General features: G+C 41.7%; 2 protein-coding genes and 1 long non-coding RNA gene across 4 annotated transcripts in view; 1 reads left to right on the top strand and 2 right to left on the bottom strand.

The window, feature by feature from the left end:
• Nucleotides 1-9,272, bottom strand: part of si:dkey-250d21.1 — a 17,817-nt gene extending 8,545 nt beyond the window's left edge. Inside the window, exons 1-7 of the mRNA XM_024264796.2 lie at nucleotides 8,880-9,272; nucleotides 6,419-6,539; nucleotides 5,222-5,323; nucleotides 5,095-5,131; nucleotides 3,207-4,999; nucleotides 3,099-3,126; nucleotides 190-1,958 (exon numbers count right to left, since the gene is read on the bottom strand). Coding sequence (XP_024120564.1) covers nucleotides 190-1,958; nucleotides 3,099-3,126; nucleotides 3,207-4,999; nucleotides 5,095-5,131; nucleotides 5,222-5,323; nucleotides 6,419-6,539; nucleotides 8,880-8,974 — 3,945 coding nt within the window. The 5' untranslated portion in view covers nucleotides 8,975-9,272. The remainder of the gene's footprint in view (nucleotides 1-189; nucleotides 1,959-3,098; nucleotides 3,127-3,206; nucleotides 5,000-5,094; nucleotides 5,132-5,221; nucleotides 5,324-6,418; nucleotides 6,540-8,879) is intronic.
• LOC118599632 overlaps nucleotides 1-12,147 on the top strand; it is an 18,893-nt gene extending 6,746 nt beyond the window's left edge. The window contains exons 2-3 of one of the 2 annotated variants that reach the window (XR_004949064.1): nucleotides 11,218-11,280; nucleotides 11,367-12,147. This is a non-coding gene — a long non-coding RNA (uncharacterized LOC118599632). Of the gene's footprint in view, nucleotides 1-11,144; nucleotides 11,281-11,366 lie in introns of both variants that reach the window. The other variant, XR_004949063.1, reaches the window with a different exon arrangement.
• On the bottom strand, nucleotides 11,103-27,806 carry slc23a1 (solute carrier family 23 member 1). The gene is made up of 14 exons (XM_024265929.2): nucleotides 27,675-27,806; nucleotides 27,374-27,544; nucleotides 22,676-22,833; nucleotides 22,512-22,600; nucleotides 22,364-22,431; nucleotides 20,374-20,555; nucleotides 19,352-19,472; nucleotides 19,101-19,257; nucleotides 17,938-18,085; nucleotides 17,758-17,863; nucleotides 17,475-17,604; nucleotides 17,254-17,397; nucleotides 16,169-16,264; nucleotides 11,103-11,537 (listed from the first exon to the last, which is right to left on the bottom strand). Exons 1-14 carry the CDS (start codon nucleotides 27,690-27,692, stop codon nucleotides 11,308-11,310), a joined length of 1,818 nt encoding a protein of 605 aa, XP_024121697.2. The 5' UTR covers nucleotides 27,693-27,806; the 3' UTR covers nucleotides 11,103-11,307.

The following is a 27,806-nucleotide window of genomic DNA, read 5'->3' as shown; positions in this document are numbered from 1 at the left end:
CTTTCAAAATAAAAGACTTCCTGTCCGAAATAGGAAGATTCAAATGAAGCAAACATGTTCCTAAACAACATAAGACAAAAATGACATCACCATCATTTAAAGACCACTGGGAACGCTCTATCATCAGATCATCAGATGATTGGAGTGGGACTTTAAAGACGTTCTAGTGTGGAGCAGTGACGTACGTACCAGACAGATACCCTCCAGGGCTTGTGGAGTAACCTTCAGGCACTGGGTCACCATGCGGTCCAGGTCTCTGTTGTAGTCTGTGCTCACCTGCAGCATGGCCAAACATGGAGACCTGTCTTTGGGGTTTGTGTGTCTGAGGTAGTCCAGGAACCTCTTGTGGCGCATCACGACCCCGCAGTCCTCCAGTACAGTACTGGGCAGCACAGACATGATCCTCAGCAGCATGTTGATGTTCCCGAAGTACTGCATGAGCGGCAGACGCAGTGTATGAAATATGGAGCTTGGGATGGTCACAGAGGCCACTTTGGTCTTCCAGGTGACTCTCCAGCAGCATAGCTCGGTGAAGAAGTTGTCTGCGTCTGGAAGGTCACTGCTGTAGAGTGGAGGCTTCGACTTCAAGCTCTCAAACATGTAGCTGACGGTGACGGAGCACGGCACCAGCGAGAGGAAGTTGAGAGCTTCTTTGTGATCATCTGAGAAGTAATCCTTCACAGCATTGATGAGGTTGTCGATGAGAGGCACGCTCAGGCAGTCTTTGTAGTATCCCACAGGCTTGATCATGCCGTCTCTGGGCAGAGAGTTTTCAGGAACTTCGATCTGAACTCGAAGGCTCTGGGCGATGGCGGAGGCCTCGTCAAACCAGTTCTGATGAAAGACCTTCATGTTAGTTTTCACTCTGTTCAGAGTGGCCACGATGCCATTGATCTGACACAGCTGGGACGCGGTGCTGAACTGGTCTTTCTGGAGTCCTGCACTCAGCTCTCTGGTGAAGGAGCAGGCGTTCTTCAGGACTACCATGGCGATGATGAAGTCAAACTCCATGACCTTGCGGAGGAGAGCTCCTGCTTGGTCAGACACGGACAGCATCCATCTCTGTGGGTTGCTCTTGATCTTCTCAAGACACTCGACCAACGGCTCTAGAATCTGCACAAAAGCCTCGTAGGAATCGTGCTTCTCGTGCCACAAGGTGCAGAAAGCCCCCTGCAACTCCTGAACCTTCTCATAGCTCTCTCGAAGACCAAATGCGATGACGTGGTCAAGCTGCTTCTCTAACGCGGCGCTGCTGCCAAAGAACGCCACGACCTCTTCAAATGTGTCCAGAGCTCTCTTCACAGCGGGGGCTGGGATTGATTTTGACCACCATGTGTTGAAGGAGTAACAAGAGCAGTGGGTGCTTATGGCCAGAGGATGCTTCTCCTGAACTTTGCAGGCAAAAGCCTTTAGTTTGTAGGAAACGTCACCAGAGCCGAGGTACGCCTGACCTCTGCAGTTACTCAAATCGAGATGCCACTCCACCGTGACTATGTCCATCAGCCGCTGCACCATCGCCTCACAGTCCAGATCTGCTTGAATAAATCCCATCAGCTCCAAACGCATCACATCAAAACTGTCCACAAATCTGAGGAAGAGCGGAAGGTAGTCCCTGTCCCCCAGTCTGACCACGCGGTCGATTATCAGAGAAAAGAAGGAGCCCCCCACCTCCATGAGGATGCCCTCCCTGACGGCGCTCTCGCACACAGCCAGAACCTCCTTCATCTCTGACTTGGTCACATACTCCACTTCTCCGTCCTGGCCTACACCCCCGTCACTGTGCAGCCTGCTGTGACTGCTGTAGGCAGAGGTCACCGCGGCCTGCAAGGCCGACTTCAGTGCCTCTCTATCGGTCTCTGCACATTTCATCTCCACCAGACGGTCAGCATCCATCTCCAGGTTTATGAGCTGAATCTCTTCTTCAGTGTCCTTCTCAGCATGATTCCCATGGACTGTCACTGAAATGACAGATGGAGCAGTGAGACAAAACAGCTACTTCACCTATTTCAAGTACCTAGCAACAAATTAGTGTCAACATTCTTTCAACTACCGTAACTCTTCAGCTGTTTATACAATCGGTGTCAATCAGCTGATTGCTGTCGATTGCGTAAACTGTCGAGCAGTTACAGTTCGACAAAGAGCGTCGCCGGTGACATCTCCGGTGTTAAAGAGTTAAGCATTTTTTTCCGAGAAGACCGATCATATTACTGCAGCTCCTGTTCTCGAACAGGAGATAACCAAAAAAGTAATAAAAAGGGAAGCAAACCAAAAAAAATCTTAGAAATTGGACATCATGGTGTGATTAGAAGAAATTCAGAAAAAAGGTCATTGAAATATCTGCCTGGAAAATGTTTCTAGAGTTTTACACTCCAAAAAAAGGTTAAGAAAAAATGGGAACCATAAGAAAAAAAAGACATTCGACAGTAGGGATTTAATGATTAAGTCAATCCACAATTCAATTTGATTCAGTTTTAAAGTCACAATTTTGAAACATGATCCTAAAATATTAGCTAAACTCCAAATGATCCTAACTAAGAAAAATAATTCTAATTTTGCCAAAACAGCTAACATGATGCTAAAATATTAGCTAAACTCCAAATTAGCCTAAAAACTGAAAAAATTGTCAAAATTAGCAAAAAATGCTAGTATGATGCTAATATATAAGCCGAACTCCAAATTGGCCAAAAAAAAAATTAAAACGTTTCCAATTTTGCCAATATCCTACCATTTTGTCTATATCAGCCAAAAACAGCTAGCATGTTGCTAAAAAAAATCTAAATTCTGAAAACCCAGTAGTTGCTGAACATTTTAAAGTTTGAATGATGTCCCTAGCAGAAGTTCACAAGTTTCAAAGTGCAAAACGTTTTTGAAAGATTTCTCATTCATTTCCTATGGGGCATATTTTACTTAATATTTAAAAAACTATAAGTTCATGAATACCAAAAATACAAGCAGTAATGTCCTTATCGAGTTGAATGTTTTGATACCAAGATTGCTAAAATCGCTGAAAGTTTGATTGAGTTTCTATGTGCTGAAGAACAGAAAGGAGCAGGAGAATCACTATAGTGTGAACACTGAATAAGTTTGAATGACCTCACCTTGTGGAGGGATCTCTGCTGCGTCATCCTGTGAAGAAACAGCCACACAACACGTTACTGCAGAACACAAAAGTGGAAGTGAACAGCATATTTTGGGGGTCTACTTACAACCTGCAGCAGCTGCAAGATCTCGGGATGTTTCTGAACGTACGTCTCCACCATCTTTTCTACATTGAAATGCACGTCCTGGTTCACGTAGATGAAGGCTTTGCTACACTGCCGTTGGTCCAGTGGCGTGGCTTTCAGGAAGAAGTGGCACCGCTCCAGGACCATGTGGTACTGGCCATACACGTCGGCCTCTGCGTTCACACAGGGAACCGTGCCCAGCACCTTCAGCAGGCTCTGAACGTTGGGGTAAAAGCCGATATCTGGGATCTTCAGAGTGGCGAACACTGTGGTTGGCAGGATCCTGCGCTTGCTGGCGTGTCTCCACTTCACCTCCCAGCAGCCGAGCTCTTCGTAGAACGTGTCGGGACGAGCTAAATTGTTCAGGTTTGCATCTGCGACCTTATCCCTGCGAATGCTGAAGTTATGGTCTGCCATGTAAGATGGAACCAGGGAGAGCCACCGCAGAATCCTAACCATCTCTATGCTGAATACCCGGTTCACCTCAGCAACAAGGTACTGCAGGATGGGCCGGCTCAGAGTCTCTCTATAGAAGTCCTCCAATGGCATCTCAGCTGTCTCGCCTTGATCCATCTCTGGTCTAGTCACCTCCACTCCCAGCTTCTTGGCTCGACTCATTGCATCTGAGAACCACTTTCTGTTGAGGATTGCCAGATCCTGCAGGTACTTGTTGACCAGCTTCAAGGCGTTAGAAATGGTGTACTGCAAAGTGCTGCTGATGCTAATGATTCCCCGGAGACTGGAGTTGAGTATGCTCACACAGCACAGGGTGTTCTTCAGGACAACAAGAGTGATGATGAAGTTGAAATTCTTCAGAATAGGCTTGAGCTTGGCCATCCGCTCGGCCGTGTCTTCGTCCACCTTTGAGATGACCTCGTTGATGCAGTTCAGGATCGGTTCAAGGATTTCCAGCATGGTCTGGAAGGCGTCCGTGCCGTACTCCCAGTTCCCGGTGAGGCCAGCTTTGATCCTTTCCACCTCCCCCTTAATGTGCCCGTATGTCATCTGGATCTTCCCCTCTAATCGCTTGCTGAGCTCCGGCGTCCTCCTGAGTAACGACGCCACTTCTTCTACTGAATCTGCCACTTTCTGTATGGCCGGCACGGGCATGCAGCGGATTATCCAGATGTTGAATGCGTAAGGGTCACTTGGTGACAAAACGACCTGTGGAAACTCTTGCAGTACTTTACAGGTCAGGTCTCTCATCTTCTGACACATGCTCCCGGTGACCACATAGGTGAGGCCCCTGCAGTGCTCCATTCTCAGCCCCCACTTGTTTCTCAGCTCAGAGATCAGCGTATAAAACAGACTCTCTGTGTCTAAGTCACATGGCAAGAAGCCAATGAGGTGCTTCTGCGGGAAACCAGCCACTGTGACGGACCTGATGAAGACGGGAATCTGCTCCTTCCCGTCCATGTTGGTCACATCCTGGAGCAGGATGGAGAAGAAGCGGGCGAGCCGTAAACTGGTCTGGATCTCCTCACGCATCAGGTCCTCGCTGAACTGCAGGATCTCCTTCCTGTCGATTTTCTCCAAGCAAACATGATTGTGAACTTGATGGACCCTCGCGCCTCCTATCGGCTCATCAGTTTTTGCTCCACTAATGCTAAATCCCGTCATGGCAAGAATTTCCTTGAAAAAAACTTTCAAAACATCTTTCGCCTTTGAGGTGGTTCCGATCCCGTGGCTTTGTGGATCTGCTTGTGGTTCCAGTGTTGCCCCGTCTTCACCAGACACTTCTAACATCTTCTCTCTTACTTCTGATGCTGAATCTCCTGACAAGATATACAAAATATGAGAGATTTAAAAAGAACTGCCTTGGCATCTAGTATCTATGAATGTTAATATGATTTTAAAAAAGCATACGCACCCTTTGTTTTCTTCACAGCAGCAGGCTCCTCTTCTGACTATATGAAGGGAAAACATGCAGATTTTACTTGATGTTGTTTCCATGTTTGATTACCTCAGTCACATCAAATACAGAGTAAAACACTTACAGGCTCCTGAGCTCGTTTCCTGCTGTTTTCTGACTGTTTATTCACAGTAAAGTCAAATATTGTAGGAACAGCATCTTCCTTCAGGACAAAGGTGGAGGCACTCTGAAAAACAGCAGATTTAAGGATATGTTAATATGAGCTAAACTAAGAAAAGACTGTGTTCTACTCATAAAGAGAACAGTCTCACATTGTCACTCTTTGAAAAAACTCAGTCGGCAATCCTCCACTTTTGTTTGTGTACATTGATTAGCAGGTTATGGGGTTCTTCATTACTCCAAATGTTTGAGGTAGACACAGAAAAGAGATGGTCCACAAGACTTTTGACTTCTTTCATTGTGTAAAGACTTGATTTGTTGTGAAATCCTGATATCTTGAACACATTGTCAGGATTCTGCTAAAAACCTTTGTTTCTGCTCCTGTGGTAGTATACATTGGTCCTGGCTTGATACGATACGCGATACACGGGTCCTGATATCGCAGTACTGTGATAAATGGTAAAAAAAGAAAAAAATATATAATAACTATAGATGAATATACAAGAACGCATATTTTTAAAGAAAAAAATATACTGCGATATTGATATTTTGCCACACCCCTAGTATACATTAGGGGTGTGTCAAAATATCGACATTGTGATATATCGCAACATTTATTTCTGCAATAGATTCTTGATGTGTTCTCACCAAGTATCGATCTTTTATTTTTGTTTAAAGAGGCTGTAAAACGTTATATTCATCCTTTGGTGAGACGTAGATAGGGAGTGTGTCTTAATTATTTTACTTTTGTTCCGTTGCTTACAACAATTCTACACTAAGTAGTGGCACTGCTGTTCATGTTTACTAATATTAACACAGATCATTCCAATGTAACTGGTGTCAGTGCTTGTCAAAGACAGTATTACTGATTTCAGCAATGTTGCACAAAATTAGACACAAGTTGTTAATTATGATTGTGTTCAAGCTAAAAAATAAACTGGGATATATATTTTTTTCTAAAAAAAAACGTGTTCTTCTGTATATTGTGAGTTCTTAGACGATGTTTACCAATTATCGCAGTGCCTCAAGCCGTGTATACAACACTCAGTATTTGGCATCAGTGGTTTGGCAGAGTTTTTATGCATCTTTTTATTTAATGTGTCCCGACCAGCAAAGACAAAGCAACTGTTTCTCCATGTGAGTGAATGAGTAGCAGGTTTACCTGATGGGAGATCATCGAGGACTCAAAGTGTCTGGAGCAGAGTCTGTAGAGTTTATGCAGCTTTTCTGGAGGCTGGGACGCCAGGTCTGTTCGCTGACAGTTGTTCGTCCATTGTTTGCAGCTGAAAATACAGAGGGGGGGGGCACAAACTTACTGGTGAGACGTGACGAGTGAGCCACTCAATCCTCAGTGTTGATGCCAACCATAACTTCTGAAAAAATGAATTAGCTTTAACAGCGGAGCTTTAGCTCCAGTGTTTACATTCTTTTGGTTATGGTAACTCAATTAACGAAACTCCAGCTTATTCTGAAGAAATGCAGCCTGGTGCTGCTGGAAGGTGGATATAATCAACGTGAATCAGCTGATTCTGCTGTGAAAAAAAACAACTTTTTAAATACGAGCTCTGCACCAATATGTGATGTTTAGAACGTAAAATATTGGAGAACTTTGAGGATAGAAAACTTTTGAGAAAATTTTCAGATTCTGTTGTTAAATGATCCAAAACAGCAGTGATTTTTATCATTTTTATGTTTATGTCTCTGCTGAACCAGAAGATTGACAAAAAAAGTTTAAAATGACAAACAAAATTTCTTTTTATCTGAATTTTTGTGTTTTTTTTAATCAGTTTTGTTCATTCTGATATCCTGTTCTAAATGAAAGTATAAATGATGAAATAATTTCAATTTTCATCCATCCAGTAAATAGACATACACATAGCAATAAACATTATATTAAAAAGTAAGAATCGTGGTTCTATTCGTGAATCATTGAGCTTGATTCGTGAATCGAATCGGATCGCCACCTAAGCGATGATCCACAGCCCTAGTTACCGTATTTTCGGGACCATAAGTCGCTTTTTTTTTAGATTGGCCAGGGGTGTGACTTATACTCAGGAACGACTTCTTTGTGATTAAAAAAAAAAAAGAGAAATAGGCCAATATATTTGTTATTTCCCCCTTTTAGTAATTGTTACACACTAACAACCTCTAGAGGGCGCTGCAGGTTTGTGTATCAGTATTTGCTGCTGACAGAAATGCAGAAAATAAATGCAAATCCAAATTTCTTAAAGGCTAAACCTTCAATGCTTTGATCAGTAGATCAAATGGCTCTTTTACTGTTAAAGATTGCCGACGCCTGCATTAAAATATAGATCGATAAAGCTAGAGAGAGATGCTAACATTTAATGGAATTTCCCATAGGACGGCTAATGCTAACACTCGGTCGACCTAAACATACAAAGTCATGAATTTTCCAAACTCTTTTAAGGAAATATTTTTAAAGTAAGCGTTTGTGGTCTAAAACACAGTTTTATGCTCATTCTTTGCTTATTCTCCTTGATAAAAGTTTACACCTATAGCGCGATCGCCACCTAGTGTCCAAACTGAAACGTCCTCCAGGAGAAGCAGAACAATGTTTACAATGTTAATGTTCTGAACATTTCAGTTAGAACTTCTCCTTTAGAGAATCCATGTAACAATGCATGATATTAACAATCTCATCATCATCCCCTTATGGCTACACAATTATGACCCACAGTACGTGCAATGTAGTGTACACTAAAAACACTGTCATCGAAGTGAATCTATCGGAATGAGTTTATTTCAACAAATGAAGACAAAAAGGCATTGTTCACAGGTAGAGAATGCCTCTGCATTAAATTATAGTTTGTTTGTTTGTCAAATCTACCAATAAAGTCACAAAATCAATGCTACCTCCAAAATCTTCTGTTATAGTAAAATATTTTTTCCTAAAAAGTGAACCCATGTGCAACATTTTAGTGATAAAGTGGTGTGGAATCAAAATTTTGTTGTAATGTTTACATCAGTAAGGAGTTTTTCTACATGAATCACAATCATGTAAATATTGCTGGTAATTCTAGTCAAACGTGGAGACTCGAGCAGAAATGACAGAGCAGAGGCAGCGCGCAGCACCTCCTGTCTCTGGAACCCGGACAGTGAAAGTCAGGACGGCTTCACTCAGACCTGCAGCAGAGCACGCGGCCAGTACCGCGCGCCAGCTACAGAAACAGCTCCAGGACTCGAGCACGAGCGAACTCAACGATCACCAGCGTCTTTTGACGGTGACCGCTTGAGTTTATCTCATCAGTCCGAACACCAAGCAGTATCTTTAATGTTATTCAGGTCAGGTTAGCAAACACGGGGACCGGGCCGACTGGAATAGCTAATAATACATTCTTATAAAGGCTTTTGAATGCGCTTCGTCTATGATCATAAATCTTTATTCGTGTATAAGCGACCACACGCGACTGAGAGGGTTTAATGAGTTTAAAGGTGATGTGTTTCACGTGCACTTTTCTTTCATGACTATCAAGACTGCGCCATTTGTACACACTTAACGCTGCTAGCTAGCACAATGCTAAGCTAATGCTCCCAGTGAACGCGGCTCGCGCTGGAATCGGCGGCGCGATTTTCCGTCCAAGCGACAAAAACTTCAATCTTACCGTTCCGGGTCCAACGGAAAGCTGAAAAGCTGCGAGTCTTTTCCCGATTCCCGCTGCTGGTAGTCACAGTTCGAGGCGGCGCAGCACTCATTCATTTTGGACTGTAGCTAGTTAGCAAGTTGGCTAGCTTAGCTGGGGGGCCGCAAGGCTACCGTGGTCAAACTCCTTCACAAAATCATACCTCTCGCACGTGCACAACATACAAAGTTGACTTCCAGTGTCGCCTTTGTTTGATCGGTCTTTGGAAAACTAAGAAGAAACGACTTCCATCTTTAAAAAAAATAAAGTTAGAAGCTGAGCTAGCAGTCGCCAAAAAACGTGTTTTCCTTTAACCAGGAACTACCTCTATGCTGTTCAGAATGCGCACCAGCAGGGGGCAGCATGGCGCGCTGATCCAATTTCCTTTAAAAGAATTGACTGGACAAAGGGAGAAGAAAGTACAGATGGAAGATAATTTCAATCATTTAACATCACGAAAAGATCTTAAAAATACTAAACATGTAGTTCTAATTACGTTAGATTGATGTGGCCACAATAAAAAATAACAAATGTATGAGAAAAAACGAATTTTTACAAGAATAAAGTCATACAATTAAGAAAAATCTACAATTTTTCGAGGATAAGGTACAATTCAAAAAGTCGCAATTTTGCTCATTTTTTTAATAAAAAGCCTCTCAAGTTCCAATACTAAATAAATGCACCACATATTTATTTAATTGTTAAAAGCCAAAGAGCAAATAGTAAAAATAAAAGTTTTTTTTTCTTCAAATTATTAAATAGAATTATGTACGTCATCGTATCACCATAACAATGAAAAAAAGTAAAACGTGAGAATAAGATGATTTACAAAGTGGAATAAAATCATTAAACTGTTTGTAAGTGAAGGTCATGCTTTTTCAAAAATAAAATGTTACATTTATCATATAAAATATGATAATATGTAAAATATAATAATAATATAATATAATAATATAATAAAATGGTCAATTATTTATTGAAAAGACTTTTACTGGAGTGTTGCTTGATTAAATAATGTTGTATTTATTTATACAACTAAGAACAGTTTGGGCTTCCATAATAAAATGTTACATTTATCCTATAAAATGTCTGTGACTGATTTTTTTCTAAATAAACTTTTTGTATTCTTAAAAATATTTGAACAAGGACAATCGAGCATAACGCTCTAGAAAGTCACTAAATCAGCTTTACCTTTTTACATTTTTTAATAAGTTATATCAGAACTCCCAGTATTTGATCTGATTTTGAGTTGATTGGTTTTACTTTTTAAAGCCCGACTTTTTCCTTGTAAACTTTTTAAATCACATGTTTTTTATTTTATTCCTATAGGAGCTAAGATGTTGACTTATTATAATTTCACCACTTCAGTTTAATATTTCTTTATTCTTTGTTTATGTTGGTTCTAATATGATACTCTATGTAATTCAGTTTAGTGGAAAGTTTTTTGTTTATTTTGTTTGGATGGCTCAGTTGGCTGTGTGCAGGACTGGCGCATGGAAAACTGGGGTTTTTTCCTGGGGGTGCAATGAGCTGAATCCAATGTAAAAAAAAAACATCCTCCTTCACTAACATCAATGAAACATTTTGTAGTTTGGTCGGCTTGAATGTGAAGACTTCTGCAAATGAAGGCTGTGATGGAGCTCCTGAAGTTTTTTGAATTTTAAAGTCTTAACCTGACAGAAAAATGAAGAAGCTGATCAGCTGAAGGGAACCAAGCATCATTTACTGTACTGGACTATCCCAGCTCAAGTCTGCTCATTGTTAAGGAACCACTCCAATGAAACACGTGTTTATAGTCGCTTTAACATGTTCTTGTGACATTTTCTCAAAATGGAGGACATAGATAAAGGAAATTAGAATTCAAATTGCATTTCAGAGTATTTCTTTATTTAAATAATATAAATCAGGAGCAGATCGTTTGAAAAAGCTCATATTTATGACTCAGCAACTGACATGGGTGGGTCAAAGTCTCCCTGCTCCTCTCCATTCTGATGCATCCACTGGAAGACAAATAGATCCATGAACGTCTTTGTTTTCCTCTGCAGAAACTTTGTCTTAAAAATGATCCAGGTTTTTATTTTATATTTTTTCTGAAAACAGCATGATCACAATTAACAGAGCACCTAGATTTTTTTTACAATAGATACAAATATAGTTGGAGTAGGACTTAAGAATATGGTGCAAAAACTACAAGTGAAACAAAGCTTGATTAACTTCTTATTTTTATTTCCGTTTCCATGGTAACAGATGCTGCTCTAGTGGGGACATTTCTGGGTTACTGATGAACAGCTGTGCAACCCCGTAAACTTTTTTCTCTCAGGGGATCAGAGAGGAGGACTGAAGTTGGTGATGAGCAGAGATCAGGCTGATCTGGACGGCAGAGGTCCGTCTGTGCAGAGTGAGGCCTTCATCACACCTTGGTGCTGGGCAGTGGGCTTTCATCCTCCTCTTCTCTCTCCTCCTCCTCAGGAGGAGCATCCTCATGTGCCCTGAAACCTGTGAAGGAGGGGCTGATGGGAAACCGCCTGAGCCACCTCGTCCGCCTTACCAGAGCCATCCCCACAGGAAAGTCATAAGAGGAGGAAGAGGAGGAGGTGGAGGAGGAACCCCATCCCACAAGCCCTCTTTCCTGTCTGGTACCTGAAAACGAGGGGAAGAGATCAGCATTGCAGGAACTATGGATAAGAACTGTTTGCTCCTCCTTCCTGCCTGCTGTAACCTCAGATACAATCCCTGTTCTTCCTCTGAACGGTTTGGCATTCAACCAACAACCAGCGTCAAAGTGTCCTTAAGCAAGACACTGAACCCCATATGGATCCTGGTGGTTATAGGTTACCAGTGCTCAGCAGCCTCCTTTACATAGTTTATCTTTGAGGTGCACCTTAAATGTATAAATGTAACTAATCTAAATTAAATAAATGTTACTTTAGTAACACATACATAAAAAAATACCATTATTTTATTTTTCTGTAGCCAGAGAGCCACTCTGGAGAGATAAAAGAGCTGCAGGTTGCAGATAGACCCCTGATCTAGTATAAGCACCGACATACAGTATTTCTACCAGAATGTTTGCAGGTGGAACTGTAAACCCAGTTGCTGCTAAAAGTAAAAAATTGTGGCTCCCATTGGAAGTCTGAAGACCTGATGTGTCTGTGGATTGAGAATCAAATTCTTCTACTGAAATCATCTTGGAGGCCAGTTTTTCCTGTGGTTGGAGCCTTGATTCTAATAAATCCTCCTTAAGATTCTTGTTTTTTTCTGAATGCTGCATTCATTCTGAGGTCCAGATCAGTTTGTTCATGATCACGTTAATATTTCTTAATGCAGTTGACCAGTCAAACAGATGGCTCAGTGGTGACAAAACGAGGCGATGAGAACAGAAACGTATCAGAGCTGGAACAAGTCCAGGAGTGCCCTCTGCTGGGCAACACAGGGAGGAACACCTTCGGGTTTAGTTTAGTCTTTTTGTGGATTTTCGCAGCAGGGCATTAGTCTTAGTGTGGTGTGGTGCTTTCATACAGTAGTGCCTCTGTTCCCTTTATGTCTAGTTTATTAGGTATTACTTTATAGTCGTTGTGTCCAGGAAACAATGGAGTTGTGATCTACTGTTGAAGTTTGATAAAGAGGTTGTGACTGTTAAAAGTGTTCAGGAAAAATGTGAAATCCTGATCCAATTGACTTATGATCATATCATCCAAAGATTTCAAATAGGCTTTTCCCCTCTTCTCCAGGGCAGCAGTTTCCCTTTGAGTCTTAATTAAATGAATACATTCCCATCATATTTACAGTCATTTGTACTTACAGTAGTCTAAGTAATCATAATAACTCTATATTCTTGTCTTTTTTTTATGACATTTGTTGAAAGTTTTTTAACTGCTTTTATTTCTTCTGTAATATCAATATTAGCATAAAAAACTCCATGCATCAAATGTAAGAATCGAGTCATTGGGGGTGATGAGTTTTCAGACTTTGCCAAGGAAATCAGGATTAGTTTTACTGTAACCTAAAGGTTAAGTGATAGTCACAGCTGCAGTCTACAGATCATCCTGATATCTTTATAAACTTTACAGAATAAATAAAATCGTCAGGTTTGAGGCTCAGAACTCCCAGTCAGCACTGCACTGATAAGGATTCATTATCTGATCTCATAAGATACCGATCTGTCCAGATTCATCGGTTTATTTAATTCAGGATAGTTGCTTGTAACCTTCCCACAAATACTGCTCTTTGTCCATCACCACAACAACACTGTCCAGATCATTTTAGAAGGATGTCTGCATGGTTCACCAACTCCTTGGATAAGGAAACATCTACCATGATCTGTTCCTCGGATGGCTTCATTCCTGATCCTCTCCCATGGATATATTTACTGGATTGGCCCTTGCCTATTTGCTGCTATAGAGAGAGACGTGTGCGCCATAGACAGTCTAATTAGAACTGGACTTCTCGAGCTATGAGGTCCTCCATTGGAAATGCATTACCTCCACTCCTCCTGAAAGTAGACCCCCGCTTTCACCGTCACTTCCTGAAACATCTACCGCCATATTGCAAACGTCTGCAACCCATCTTCAGCGATTGGCCTGAGTCATAGCTGAGTCGTGAATCTATAGGAAGTACTGTCACCAATCAAGAGTGAGTTTATTGTGAGTTCCCTCCTCTTTCCACGCCTCAACCACGAGACCGCGGATGTAAACAGCTTCTACTATAATAAGAATCGTACAAGTCATTGTTGAAGCCTTTGAGGGAGAACCATTCCAACATTTGATTCTGTCAGCGGTCCTTTTGGATTTACTTACATTTATTCCTTTTTGTCTAAAAGGAGCATTTGGATGACGTCGCTGCAGCCACAGCACGCGGCCCCCCCTCGGGCACAGCAGCAGCTTGTCACTCTACATGCGCTGCCACGTCACAGTCTGATCAGATGCACGTGAGAAGCGCGTTCAGCGGTTTTTAAAATAAATAACCATCCTAACAAGTGAACAGCTGAATCTTTTTTCTGTTTGAAGATACGACAACATCCATTGAAGTTTGTCTCGCGCTCCTCAGGTCTGTGTCTAATTCAGGCTGCAAGCGGGAAAAGTGAAGAAGATGAAACTTTGGTTGGTGGTTTTATGGAGGAGCTGTACCGTTCAGTATGATACGCAACTTATAATTTATAAGCTACAATCAAACCAGTGAAAAAAAGAAAAACGAACGTTAAACAAAGAAAAAGGTCCAAAGCACATAACCTCAGAGTGAAATCTATTTCTACAGAGTAAATCCTCATCTAAAAATGTCGACAGCATGCTCCTCTTGTTGTTTTAAACTGCTGCATCGGTACATTCCATTGAGGAAAACAACAGTAGGACAATGATTGGTACATTGTTGAATTGTAAAGTAGGAGTTAAAAGGTCTTCACGGACCCATTGATGAAGTCTGCTCCCATTGGCTACCCGTCATGTGTCAATCAAACCCCCCAGACGTTCGACGTCAGACCCACAAACGCTTATTGAGCCATCTGATTGGTCAATTTATAACTCTAATAACTTGTGATAATGGAAAAAAATCTTTAAAAAAAATTAGGATTAGAAAAAATAAGTTAATCAGAAAGCAGCAGAGGAAGAATGATTATTCTGACATATAAAATGACTGAGAAATAACTGTCTGTTTCTCAATGTAAGTCAATGGGACTTTGGCCTTTTTGGAACCCAGTGGTACTTCCTATATGGAACATGGAGGTAGGGGGGGTTGCTCTGTCTAGATCTTTCTTATACAGTCAATGGTGCGCACACAGGCACCATTGCTATGTATTAAGTCATGGCAGCAGAACACAGCTTTTACAGTGGAGGACAGGCAGACATCAACCACAAAAATCAAGCTAGCTTCCTCATTTCTTAACCAATAAAATATGGCTCAAATTAAAGCTTGGAAAAGGATTGATCTTGAGGCGTATTTAAATATTATCTCACACAAACAAAAATGGCTGCACGGTGGTGCAGTGGTTAGCGCTCTCGCCTCACAGCGAGAAGGCCCCGGTTCAAATCCCGGCTGGGACCTTTCTGTGTGGAGTTTGTATGTTCTCCCCGTGCATGCGTGGGTTTTCACCGGGGACTCCGGCTTCCTCCCACCGTCCAAAAACATGCTTCATAGGTTCATTGGTGACTCTAAATTGCCCCTAGGTGTGAATGTGAGAGTGAATGTGTGTGATTGAGGCCCTGAGACAGACTGGAGACCTGTCCAGGGTGAACCCCGCCTTCACCCATCAGCAGCCGGGATGGGCTCCGGCACCCCCGCGACCCCGAAAGGGACAAAGTGGCCAAGAAAAGGAAAAAGGATGAACGAATCAAACATTAATAAAAACATACATCGAAGAACCAAACTAGCATGCTACTCGCGAGTTGCTAGCACCCACTTTAGCACACAGTTCATGGTTCCCAGCCTGATTTCTCTCTATTAAAATGTGATTCCTGTCCTGAGATGATTCGTCTGGATCGGATGTTTTTGTTGTTGTGTTTTTTGCAATTGATTGCAAAACATTGCGTCCCCTTTTGTGGTTCGTTGCATATTTTTTAGACCTCCTCCGTTCTTCACTCGGGAAGACTCAATGCATAGTAATGCTGCATGTCCTGTGATTTCCTATCTAGTAGTATATATCAATGTCCTCTCCATCCTGGTCTGTCCCAAACCTCAGCATCTTCATCTCTGCTTCCTCCAGCTCTGCCTCCTGTCTCTAAACCAACAAAATAGCTGCTCTCACCACACTCTTCTTCACCATTCCTTTCATTCTTGATGACTCTTGACGCTGGCGGTGTAAGCGCGGAGTTTAGTCTCACACCTAAAACCTTCCTGCACCTGCTCCAACCTGCTTGAACACGCCTCCTTCTCACACTCTGTTGTTCTTAACTGTTGATCCTAAGAACTTAAAGTTCTTTACCTTCTTCACCTCTGCTCCCTGTAACCTCACAGTTCCATTTCAGTTCCTCTCATTCACACACAGACTCTCTCTACTGGCTACAAATACGCCTCCTAACCCTCTCCTTCCACCAACAGTATTTCACCAGCCCCAGTGGTGGTCTTTGTTGACCCGAGTCAACTCACTTCAAACAATCTTTTTTTCTCCCTACAACAGCCATCTGCTTTTACCCAAAACATAGAATTTGTTCATGAAAACACGGGGTAGTGGCCCTTTTAGATGATGCCAATGTGTATAGAATAAACCTGAAAACTCACCAAGAGAACTAAGATGAGTCACTGGATCACATCTTCAGTAAACTGATTATTTTCTGGATTACCTGGTATTGTGTTGTCAAGACAAAAGGCCAGGAAACCTCCAACAAACATCTCGGTGGAAAGAAGAACTGTCAGGATCTGGTCCAGTTCTTGAACACCTGGAAACAAAAGGCAGATCTGAATTATCCTCATGACCTGAATCTGAATGAAGTCAAAAGAGACAAACGGGACCATAGAAATTCAAGCTGTACTTTCTCGGCCATCAGTGATATCAGCTCACTAAAGTTCTTACTGATCTATTCTGGCTTTCTTCTTCACTTTGAGTGGTTAGTGCTTGGAACAAGACGGGTCTTATGTCAAAGGGGATGTTGCTGCTACCATCCCTGTTTGTTTGTTTGTGCAACACAGGAGAGATTATTTCCTATAACCTGTGTTGACTGTATTTTATCAATGCCGTGAGGGAATTCTCAGTCTAGTTGTCCATCCACTCTACTACCCAACTATGACTAACAATGCTGTGTAAATAACTAAACTGGACTAAAATTACTTTTTTAGCAAACAGACTCTTCATTAAAGAGGATGTTCCCCTTCACACTCAATTTTTGTGGTAAAAGAGACCAAAACTTGTATTTTAAAAGCCAGTTCAAAGTTTTTATTAAAACAGTTTTTCTGTCAGATCCCACAACGTTCAAGTAATGTGTTATAAATGGATGATTCGGGCTGCACGGTGGCGCAGTGGTTAGCGCTCTTGCCTCACAGCGAGAAGGCCCTGGTTCAAATCCCGGCTGGGACCTTTCTGTGTGGAGTTTGCATGTTCTCCCCGTGCATGTGTGGGTTTTCACCGGGGACTCCGGCTTCCTCCCACCGTCCAAAAACATGCTTCATAGGTTAATTGGTGTCTCTAAATTGCCCCTAGGTGTGCATGTGAGAGTGAATGTGTGTGATTGAGGCCCTGTGACAGACTGGCGACCTGTCCAGGGTGTACCCCGCCTTCGCCCTTCAGTAGCCGGGATAGGCTCCGGCACCCCCGAGACCCAGAAAGGGACAAAGCGGTCAGGAAAATGGATGGATGGATGGATGATTCTTTAAATCTTTGTTTTTATGCCATCAAAGACCAGATGTCTTCCAGCTTTAAACCCAGACGTACCTGTACTAATTGAGTTAGGATGTGTGTCCAGGTATGTTGGTAGAGTGAGGCCGAAAAACATCGAGAAACCAAGAACGAAGAGGTTTCTGGATGAGTTCAAGTCAACAAGCTGCAGGTTGGACAGCCCAACAGCTGTGATCATTCCTGAGAAAAAAAAACAGACCTGGATTTAGGAGACATTTTCATAGTTGTTCCATGAAGCTCTGACACCTGGAACAAACCAAAGAGCGTGCAAAACATCCCTCCAAGGATGGGATCAGGCAGTGAGGCGAACAGGGCTGTGAACTTTCCAATTGATCCCAGCAGGAACATTATACCAGCCCCATACTGGACCACCCTCCGACTCCCCACCTGCAGACAAACCAACAAAGCAAACAACATCATGTTTAGAAGCAGAACACACAGGGAATGAGGGTCTCTGCAAAACCAGACCCGGTTCTTTTGCCTCACCAAGTCAAGGACTGGTAAGCCAAGAGGTATTTTAGGTAAAATGAATGTACCCACCTTTGTAATTCCCAGGACCCCAATGTTTGGACTGGAGGAGGTGGATCCATTTCCTGTACCCAGAAGTCCAGCAATGATACAGCAGACACCCTCAGTAAAGATCCCCCTGAAACGATGCCAAAATAGCTCAAGAAAAACCAGAACTTTTGAGTTTGGTGTGGTCCACAACGTCACCCTAACCTGTTAATAGCGTGTACTGGAGGGGGCGTGGCCCCTGAAAGGCGAGCACAGGCATAGTAATCTCCAATTGACTCCACGATTCCTGCCATGGTGGCACTGAACATGCCCAACACTCCAGCAACTGTCACCACAGGCAGCCCCCACTGACCTGAGGGGGAAAAGCACCGTGAGCCGCGTCATCATTGTCTCATCATCACAACCGCTGCTTTTGTTTTAAAAGCTTTTGTTTGTCTTATAACAGACCATCTTCTTCCTGTTCTCTTATTGCAATTATAAACATATTCTGTCTTTAACAAATGTTCCAGGACTTTGTGATTGACTGCGTCCTGGACTGACAGAAAATACACAAGTTGAAGTTCCAGGTTTGTGATCTTCATTATAACCATGACTCTCACAACCCTGATTATCTATGTCAGGGATGTCCAAATCCAGGCCTCGAGGGCCAGTGTTCTACATGTTTAACAACCAACCTACCATTGAAGCTCCTTATTGGCCAAACACACCTGATCCAGGTAATCAGCAGCAGATAAGTCAGGATTTCTGGAAAACCAGTAGAAGGCCGGCCCTCGAGGACTGACTTTGACACCCCTGATCTATGTCATCAGGACCATTGTTGTGAGGATATAGGAATGCTTCTTGGTTCAAATTCCTCAGAATACTTTGAATTGTCTTTATAAAAAGATAATTTTTTCCTTCTCATAAAGGTAATTGTTGATGCATTTAGCATTTTTTTAACATGTTCTACAAAAAGTTTCAACAAACAAGAAAGAGTAGAAACTACTTTTAGCCTTTTCTCAGCACCTTCACCTGGGTTCCTCCAGTCCAAAAACTTCCATTATAGGTTGATTGGTTCATTGGTGTCTCTAAACTGCTCCTATGTGTGCATGTGAGTATGTGACCCTGCAACAGACTGTTCAGACCAGCTAAGGGTGACCCTGTCTTCACCAAGCAGTAACTGGATTGGTTCCAAGAGCCACATGACCCCAAATGGATTCAGGTCGCTCTTGCGGTGTCCAGGCAATGTTGATTATTATTCAAATTCCCTTCAACAAGAGTGTCTTCTGCATCATGATAACCGCATTCATTGATAGTCAGATGGCAATCTGACTATCAATGTTTTATATCTTTCAAATCATCGCCATCATCCAAATTGAGTGACTCACATGGGTAGGGCACTCTGAACCATGGTGATGACGCCATGATATCGCCCCGGGCATCAGTCCGGGCTTTATGACCGTAGCGATCTGGATTACTGGGCAGCAGGTTGGTCAAAGTGAGGATGTAGCAGATGAGCCAAACCAACATGATTGCTAGTATGATCTGATGGTGGGAAAAAAATCATCTGCATTTGAGAAGTCAAGAACTGAATTAGAATGTCATCATCAGTCTGAACATTGTACTGTTTTTCACTTACAGGAAACATTTTGAAAATCTGAACTTTGGTTAAAGTCAGGCCTTTCTTTCGGCTGTAAGAAGGAACAGGAATCGATGTTGTTCTCAGGTACTGAGCGAATAGGACGATGAACAGGATACACCTGCAGACAGAATGAACACCTCTGATTAACCACTGTGCAAAACCAGGACTGGGTTAAACGTAATAGGTAGAGTGTCCTTATGGCGCATAAATAAAACCATATTCTTATTGCTGACTTTTGGTGCATTTGTTTAGTGATTGTTTTGTTAAAACCCACAGCAAAATCTGTAGTCAAAAAAAGCACTGGTCCCCAACAGGAATAAAAACTGACAAGCTAGGACCATCAAGGTCCAGTTACCAAGGCAACAATGGACATATGGATGGACTCGGCACAGAAAGGTAGGGACTTAAAACCCGTCCCCCAGGGACATAAACATCCCCCAAATTTGAATCCATGGATCACAGAGATTACCCTCAGCATGTGGACAGGAACCCGAGGAACCAACTCACTATGGACTCAACCCCCATCTCCACGTCAACTGCTGGCCTCTCAAACAAGGGATATGATGACTGACCTGGTGACTGAGCATCCATGCATCCACCCATCCATCCATCATAGTTTAAATCCGTAGTCATTGTCAAGGGCCTGGACAGCTGTACAGGAGCACATGGAACCTGTCAACTCTCACCGGTCTGCAAAAACCAATTTCGGCATCATAGCAGGAAGTCCAGATGGAGTTGCACCCAAAACCTTCAATTTCTGGAGAGCTGTTAGTTGGTATTCTGCAGCATCACTTTAACTTAGCCTAAACAACAGATAGGACCTCTCTATAATGAATCTTTAAAACTGGATCTACAGGTGTCAGAACTAGACCCCTGGCCCTGATCCAGTCGCTGGAACTTCTAACTGACCAGACCAACTGCCACAATAAAATCCACAAAAATGCTGGAATTCATTTCCATACTGACACAAAAATACACACACAGACTACACAGGTGACACTTTTGTTCAGGTGACTCACAGAGCTGAGAGACCCCAGTGGGATCCCGCTCGGTCCCCCGCTGTGGTGAAGACGGACAGGCCAATCAGGGACACAGTGGGTGTGATAGTCAGCGGACCGATGTACTCCAGCAGCAGACCGGGTAACCCGCACAGACCGATGATGACCTCCACCACACTGGACATGATGATGGCACCCTGAATCTACAGGAAACATCAAACAAGAGTTCACTGCTGCATGTGAACTGGACCAGAACCCACCAGACTTGGACTGGATTTATGACTTCATTCCAGCTCAAAGTCTGTAGCTTTCTAAGGCAGAGTTTAAGAACTCTGGGGCTCCAGTGGCCCCCTACATCAACTCACGGTAAACAGGAAAAAGCAGGTTAACCTGAATGATATAATAGGAAAATGTGGATTTAAATTTACTATTGAGCCAAACCAGAGTTTCTAAAAATGAGAAGTAATGCTTTTTCAGGCATGTAAAAGCTAATTGGACTTAATCTTCTTTGAAGATTCTGTGAAGATAGTCTTTTCTCTGAAGACTCTAACATGTAGTGGCAAGATGACAAGACGAAGGATGTAGCAATGACTCGTGATGGGAGTATCAATACCAAGGTTTTGAAATATAGATACCTGTACTTCAATGATTTGGGTATTGAATACTCTGTTAAAGTATTGATTACTAATTAATGAATGAGAACGTACATGGGTCATTTCTGGATATTTTTGGTTATTAGGCGAGGACAAAACACCCCCCAACTCACAGCATACTAAACTGCTCTATCAGTCACATGACCAGAAGAGCTGGGAGTTGTGTAGGTCGCCCATTGACCGTATGAGACAGCTGGACTGAGCGATTGTGACATCACCCATAGAAAACAGCTAACTATCAGCTCCAATGGAATGAAGTCAATTCAGTCATCATTTATCCGCAATACAGATGCTGCCATTTGGACCCAGATGAGGTTAATAAGCAGCGATTGGTCCAAGTTATCCTAAGTCATCATTGCTATGGCAACTACTGTCACCAATCAGGAGTGAGCGTTTTGGAAGACCACACCCCTTTCATTGGAAACAGGCTTGAGAGAACCTGTCAATCAAACATTTTGAACATTTGAGGTGGGGACCAGCGGGCATCACATGCTTTTATTGAGACATCTGATTGGCCAGTTTACAACTTGATTAACTGTACAAAAGGAAAATAATCATGACAAAATGAGGATTATCAAGAACATTTTTATAAAAGATTCTAGACCAAGAATGGTTAATTTGGTAAATAGAATAACTAAGTAACAGCTGTTTATTTCTCTGTAGAAGTCTATGGGATTTTGGTATTCATTGGACCAGACGGTGCTTCCTCTTTATAACAGAAGAGGGGAGGGGTTATTCGGTCCAGTTCTCTTATACAGTCAATGCTGTGCCCCTTACTATTGACATAGCATGGCATATGTGGATGATTTCAGAAAAACGGTTTTGTATTTCTAACCTTACACATTCCAGTAGTTATGTGGTCAGTTATTGATTTTTTAGAACATATTTAAAGTAGAGGGCACAGGAGCTGCACAGTGTCTGGACCTCCTTTGGTCCCAAACTCCCTTTTCTGACTTAGATAACTCCAGACTTTTGGAATGAAGTCATAAATCCAGTCCAAGTCTGTTCTGGTCCAGTTCACATAATTGAGGAAAAAAAAATCACCAATAAGAAATTGCCAGTAATCGGTTTGAGTAATTAGTGTCAAATATTTATGCCAAAAGTAAGTGTGGGATCACCCATCACTAGCAATGATGTTTACTTACTTTTTTAACAAAACATGTGTTGAACTATCAGTTTATAAAGCTTGATAATAAAGACATTGTGTCCAGGATCAAAAACTTTAATGACACGTAATTTGGTTATGCAACACCAAGGTTTTCTTTGGGGTAAAAAGGTAAATGTCATGGTTGATCTTTAAACCTCAGTTTAATCATCTACCTCTAACCAAAGCATGAATGCCAAAGGCGCCGTCATACCTCCCTCATGCGAGGCTGCCAGATGTGTGAGGTGTTGAAAGGAACACTCCAGTTCCCGTAAATCTCCTCTGTGGGTAAAAAAGCAAACCTCAGAATCCTGAGGCAGCGAGTTTGTGAGGAACCGTGTCTGAGCCGGACGGACTCTCACCTTCGCTCGGACACTTCCAGCGGTCGAGGCCAAGTATTGCCTGAGCGGGGATCAGGAAAGCAAACGCACTGGCCTGAAACAGAGGAAGTCTGAAGACCAGAACACACTAGTTATCTCCCACTCTCACCTCTCCAAGAGAGAACATCTTCACCGGCTACACTCACCTGACTCCCACGGTCGTCTGGATCAGAGTAGTGATGCCAACAGTGGTGAAAATGGTTCCAATCAGCTGACTCACAGTGTTCTGGTCTTGCCCCACACACATGGCTTCAGCAAGCAGAAACGGCACAGCAACAGTCCCACTAAAACATGTCAGGTAATGCTGGGAAAGAAGGACGCTGTGTAAGACACAGAACTGTAACCTAAACTCCAGCTCTAACATCTGAAAATACTACGACAAAAAACACCACAGAAAAGCCGATTTCACCTGCACAAGTACCATAGTGATTGATTGATTCCAAGCAATTTCAACAAAAAAGATAATAAAACACTTGACATATTATACTATAAAGACAACATTTTATAATCAATGTTTTACTTGATATCTGAAATGGGTTTGATGTATCTCCGTTTTCTCCTTTTTTATTGGAGGATTGATAAATCAAATCTACAAATTACAATGATTGTCAGTGGATTGTCAATGATTGCCATAGTTTGATTCTAATCCATGTAAGGGTTCGGCTGCTTATCTTAACGATCATCTGTGTAAATATTACGCTGATCTGGCGAAGCACGCGAGGCTCCTACGATCGAGGAAACAGATCCACAGTACGTGGACTCTGAACTCCAGAATCTTTGTGAAACCACTTGGACCACCGGATCAGACGAAGCCTCTGGAAATAAAATCCATGAAAGACTTTGAGAACTGTGGGATTACGCATGTCTGACCCTTTAATTCAAGCAAAATGTGAAATGTGAACTAAATAAAAAACCCACTGGATGTGAACTCTGACCCGATTCTGAGCTCCAGAACTCGAGCAGAATTCCCTTGAAATGAGACCTTCACAGTCTCTCAGTCAAAACAACGAAAAACCGTTACGTGGCCTTAAACTTGTTCCTAAAATAAGCTGTGATGTAGCACTGATTCTGCTCAAACTGCTGATTCTTTTCTTTCCAACTAATTATTTTTTGCGTACTATAATCATTTCTTTGATGAACACAATGTGCATAAATGGTATATATATGTATTTTTTTTCTTCTTCTCTTAAATTAGAATATTTTGATTTTTTTCTATATTAACTAATGAAGATGATTTTCTATTTTTATAATCACTCTTTGATAAATACAAACTGTATTAATTGCCTTATTAGCAAATTGAGATGACTTACTTATTACATTTCGTATTATCATAATTCTTTGAATACAATCTTCAGAGTTTTTTTCAATGAGAATATTAGATGATTTGTTGTGGATGCTTTGAAACTGGATTACATCAAAAATATTAATGATGCTTTGAAGCTATAAATATTAGATATCAAGTCCTGAACCGGATATTGATAATTCATGTAGAGAAAATGGTCGAGTCGGGGTGGGATTATATAAGTTCACTTCCTTCCACTCCCTTTCAAGTGATCAACTTGTGATTCATTAATGATGTATTATGTATTATTACCTGATTGCTTGAAATAAACCATTTCATTCATTCATTCATTCATTCATTCATTCATACATTCATTCATTCATACATTCATTCCCATTTCACAGTGAATGAAGTTTGATGCAGCTGTCTTTTGCCACCATTGAACAGCAGCATCGATCCAGAACAGGAAGGATGCACAGAATATTATAATGACTCTTATAACAATAAAGACAATCAAAAGAATATATATATATATATATATATATATAAATAAATAAAATTTGTATAAATGTGTTACAATGTAAAATAAATCCATCCATCCATCCATCCATCACCTATCCATCCATCCATCCATCCATCTATCCATCCATCCATCCATCCATCTAGCCCAAAGTGCTTTAAAATGATGATTCCATTCACACACACATTCAAATACTTCTATATCTTCTTATTTATGGCATACAAACTAAATATTTGCCTCTGCTTCCTGTCTGATCATTCTTTAATAACCCTTTTTATTTGCTTTGACAGGCTGCACAGCACTGACCTGACCTGTAAACTAGATAAACTATCAGTTTCAGAAAATGCTGAGACGGAATTCAAGGACTGAACTGTTCTGATGTCCTCTTTCCACTAACAAACCAGTACAACGGCGGAGAACCTGTCGGCCTTTACTCTAGCACACACTGATTATTTTGTTAATTGTTTTACAACATCCATGAATCTGATAACGTTGCACCTCCTAAATGAAAGTTCCACCAGAGACCGACTCCTTAGGTCAACTCTCAGTTGAGGACATTGCCAGAGGACTCCAGAACAGAACGTTTGAGAGACAGTCCCAATCTGTAAAGTTAATGATTGGGAAGATGGGACGCTTGTTTAGAAGAGAGCCCTATAGGACATGCGGGAACTTCTTACTGTTCATTAACAAATGAAACAAGCCCGATTATCTCCAAGCAGCCTAATGCTCAGAAGTTTCAGGTCCAGAGATTCTTTAGACCAGGGGTGCCTAAACATTTTTTGCTCAAAGGCCAAAATCTAAATGGGATCCAGGTCCGCAGGCCAAATACAATATTTTTGTGCATGAAATAAAAGGAGAAAATTAAGAATATGGTTTAATCTATTAATTTATTCTGTATTCATTAAGGTAACACACATTAGTAAGAATAAAAAGTAACATTTGTCTTTGAAACATTTAACAGCAGGGCCTCACTGGATATTTTTAATTGAAAAACAAGAACAATCTAAAACAAACTTAGCAATGAAAACAGCAAACTGGGATCCTAATGAGAGTCGTGGAGCTGGTCTGTTGACTTTATCCGTTTGCTGTTGTCGCTCCATCTTGGCTAGCTGAAAAAGGCACTAAAAGCATTGGAAGTGACCGTGAAGACTTCTGGGAATTTCTAACACAAAAGAAAGCCAAGGCTGCTTCACTTAGGGGTTGTTTCACCCGTAGCCGAAGGCAACGAAAGTGCTAACAGCGCCACCCGGAGGCTGAAAGTATATTACAGCTGTATAGTTTTGGAACATCATAGAGAACCAATGGGAAATAGGTAAATGGTTTTCACTTTTTAACTAAACACTGCGGCGTCCAGTGCCACGACTTGGCGGGCCAAAAGATAACCTTTGGGGGGCCAAATTTGGCCCTCGGGCCAACTTAGGGCCCCCATGGTCTAAACAACCTCTGTGGGCGTAACAGCATTAGGAAAACTGATGACAAGCTGAAGAGACAACAGAAATAATAGACTCTCCATTCAGAACAGACTAATAGACTCAAAGAAAGAAAGATGAATGAATGAATGAATGAATGAATGAATGAATGAATGACGTGATTTCATTGTTAAAGAGGAACTGGAATACTGATTTGAGCTGAGCTTTAGTAAATCAAGACAAACAGTGCTGAACAGTTTGGGTTTAAAACTGAACTGTCTGATAATTGGAATTGTGGAGTATTAATGAAGGACACCACACTTTTAAGATTCAATATGATACTGAGTACTTTCTGCAAAACAATGCACAAGCACATATTTTACCAGTACCAATCGTTGTGGAATTGCTCTAAAATCACTCATACTATACTGTCTTGTTTCAAAGAGTAACATGCACAATGTGGTCATGTGACTGATGAAGCAGTTCAATATGCTGGGGCTGGGGGTGGGAATGGGGAGAGGGGGTTTGGCACAAAACACTGGTATAACTCACCTAAAATATCTAGAAATAAGATGTGCACTTTTATTTTCACATTCATTAATCAGTTATCAATTCTTCAATCCAGTATTCCATCTCAACACCCGTGATGTTCGGGTATCTATATGTCACTACCCTGGTATCGACACTCCCATCACTATTGTGGTGGAGGTCTGGCTCTGCCCCCAAAAGTTTCACATGTACATGGGTTCTCTTGGTTGTTTGTCCACTGAAGTGTGGGTCTCTGAGGGTCATGGGAAAGTTTTGAGAAGAGGTGAAGGAAAAAATATTTACAGAACTCACTGAAGCCTTAGTAAAAAAAATAATAATAATAATTAAAAAAAATGAACATCTCACAAATTTCTGGTACAAAGCTACAAACTGTCTTATAAGCTCTGTCAGTTCCAGTTTCCTTTATCAACCAATGAAAAAACAAAGTGGCAGAAGGAGCTTATTGTTGTCCAGAAGTTTTGATTAGAAGTCGTGAAAAGTACTAAATTGAGAGTGAAAAATCCAGATTTTTAAAGGTTTATATTGTAGTTGATGTTGTTTATTTTAGGTTCAACTCATTCAAGAAGCTCATTTAGCAAATTCTCAGTAAACACTGAACATCTGTGGCTCTCAACTTGCACAATTTTTAAAACTTTGTCCCACATTTGACTTTAGCACCTCTAGATTTTGAAGGAGAAAAGCGGCTCGTTGACCTTTTCAAATCCACTGGATTTATCGTGTTAACGGTTGAAAAGTTACAGTACGTTAAAGATTTTGTGTTTAAGTGTCACTGGTGACGCCTCAGGTGTTAAAGGGTTAACACACCAATCGCTTGATACACACACATGAGAGTTGCAAGCGAACGAGGGGTCATGAGACTCTACATCTTCACATGATGCGTTTAAATGCTGTTTGAATGTTGGTTTTCTTATCTCCCTCTTTGAACTTCGATTGTGAATAATATCGAGCAAAAACGTGACATTTTTACCGCTTCCTTAAACAGATATGCCCCAGTAACTATTTTCCCTCCATATCCTAAATTTAGATCGTTTTGACTTTAGGATGGCATTGAGACGAGTTCATGATCATCATCACAGCCATTTACCTGCAGGCCCAACAGGATGCACAGGTACCAGGGAGGGACGTCTTCGATGGTGTAAATCATGTCCACTTCGCTCTTCGCTTCCATCCCATCCTCCTTCCTGCCGTTGTGTCCGTCAGTCACAGCCGTCCTGCTCGGCTTTTGTACATGCTGCTTCTCCAGGTGAGCATGGCTCTGTCACACATCAGAGAAAACACATCAGTTCTTGGTTTCCTGTCTCTCATACACACAAACAACAAGTACACAAACACACACAGCTGCCCTTGGATCTGTGAGTTACGGGTCTGCTGGATGTGTAATTTACCTGACAGCTGTCCTCCATTTCACCGGCGTCGCTGTGACAGCTCTCCACTGTAGACTGGGGTGGGGAGTGTTGGGGTTTAGGTTGAAGTCCAGAGAAATATTAACAGATTATTAACCATAGTGATTACCTGGA

Source organism: Oryzias melastigma, linkage group LG14 (genome assembly GCF_002922805.2).
Source record: "Oryzias melastigma strain HK-1 linkage group LG14, ASM292280v2, whole genome shotgun sequence".
In the NCBI taxonomy this organism is placed as follows: Eukaryota; Metazoa; Chordata; class Actinopteri; order Beloniformes; family Adrianichthyidae; genus Oryzias; species Oryzias melastigma.
Note: the sequence above shows the minus strand (reverse complement) of the source record. Positions and strands in the feature narration are given on the sequence as shown.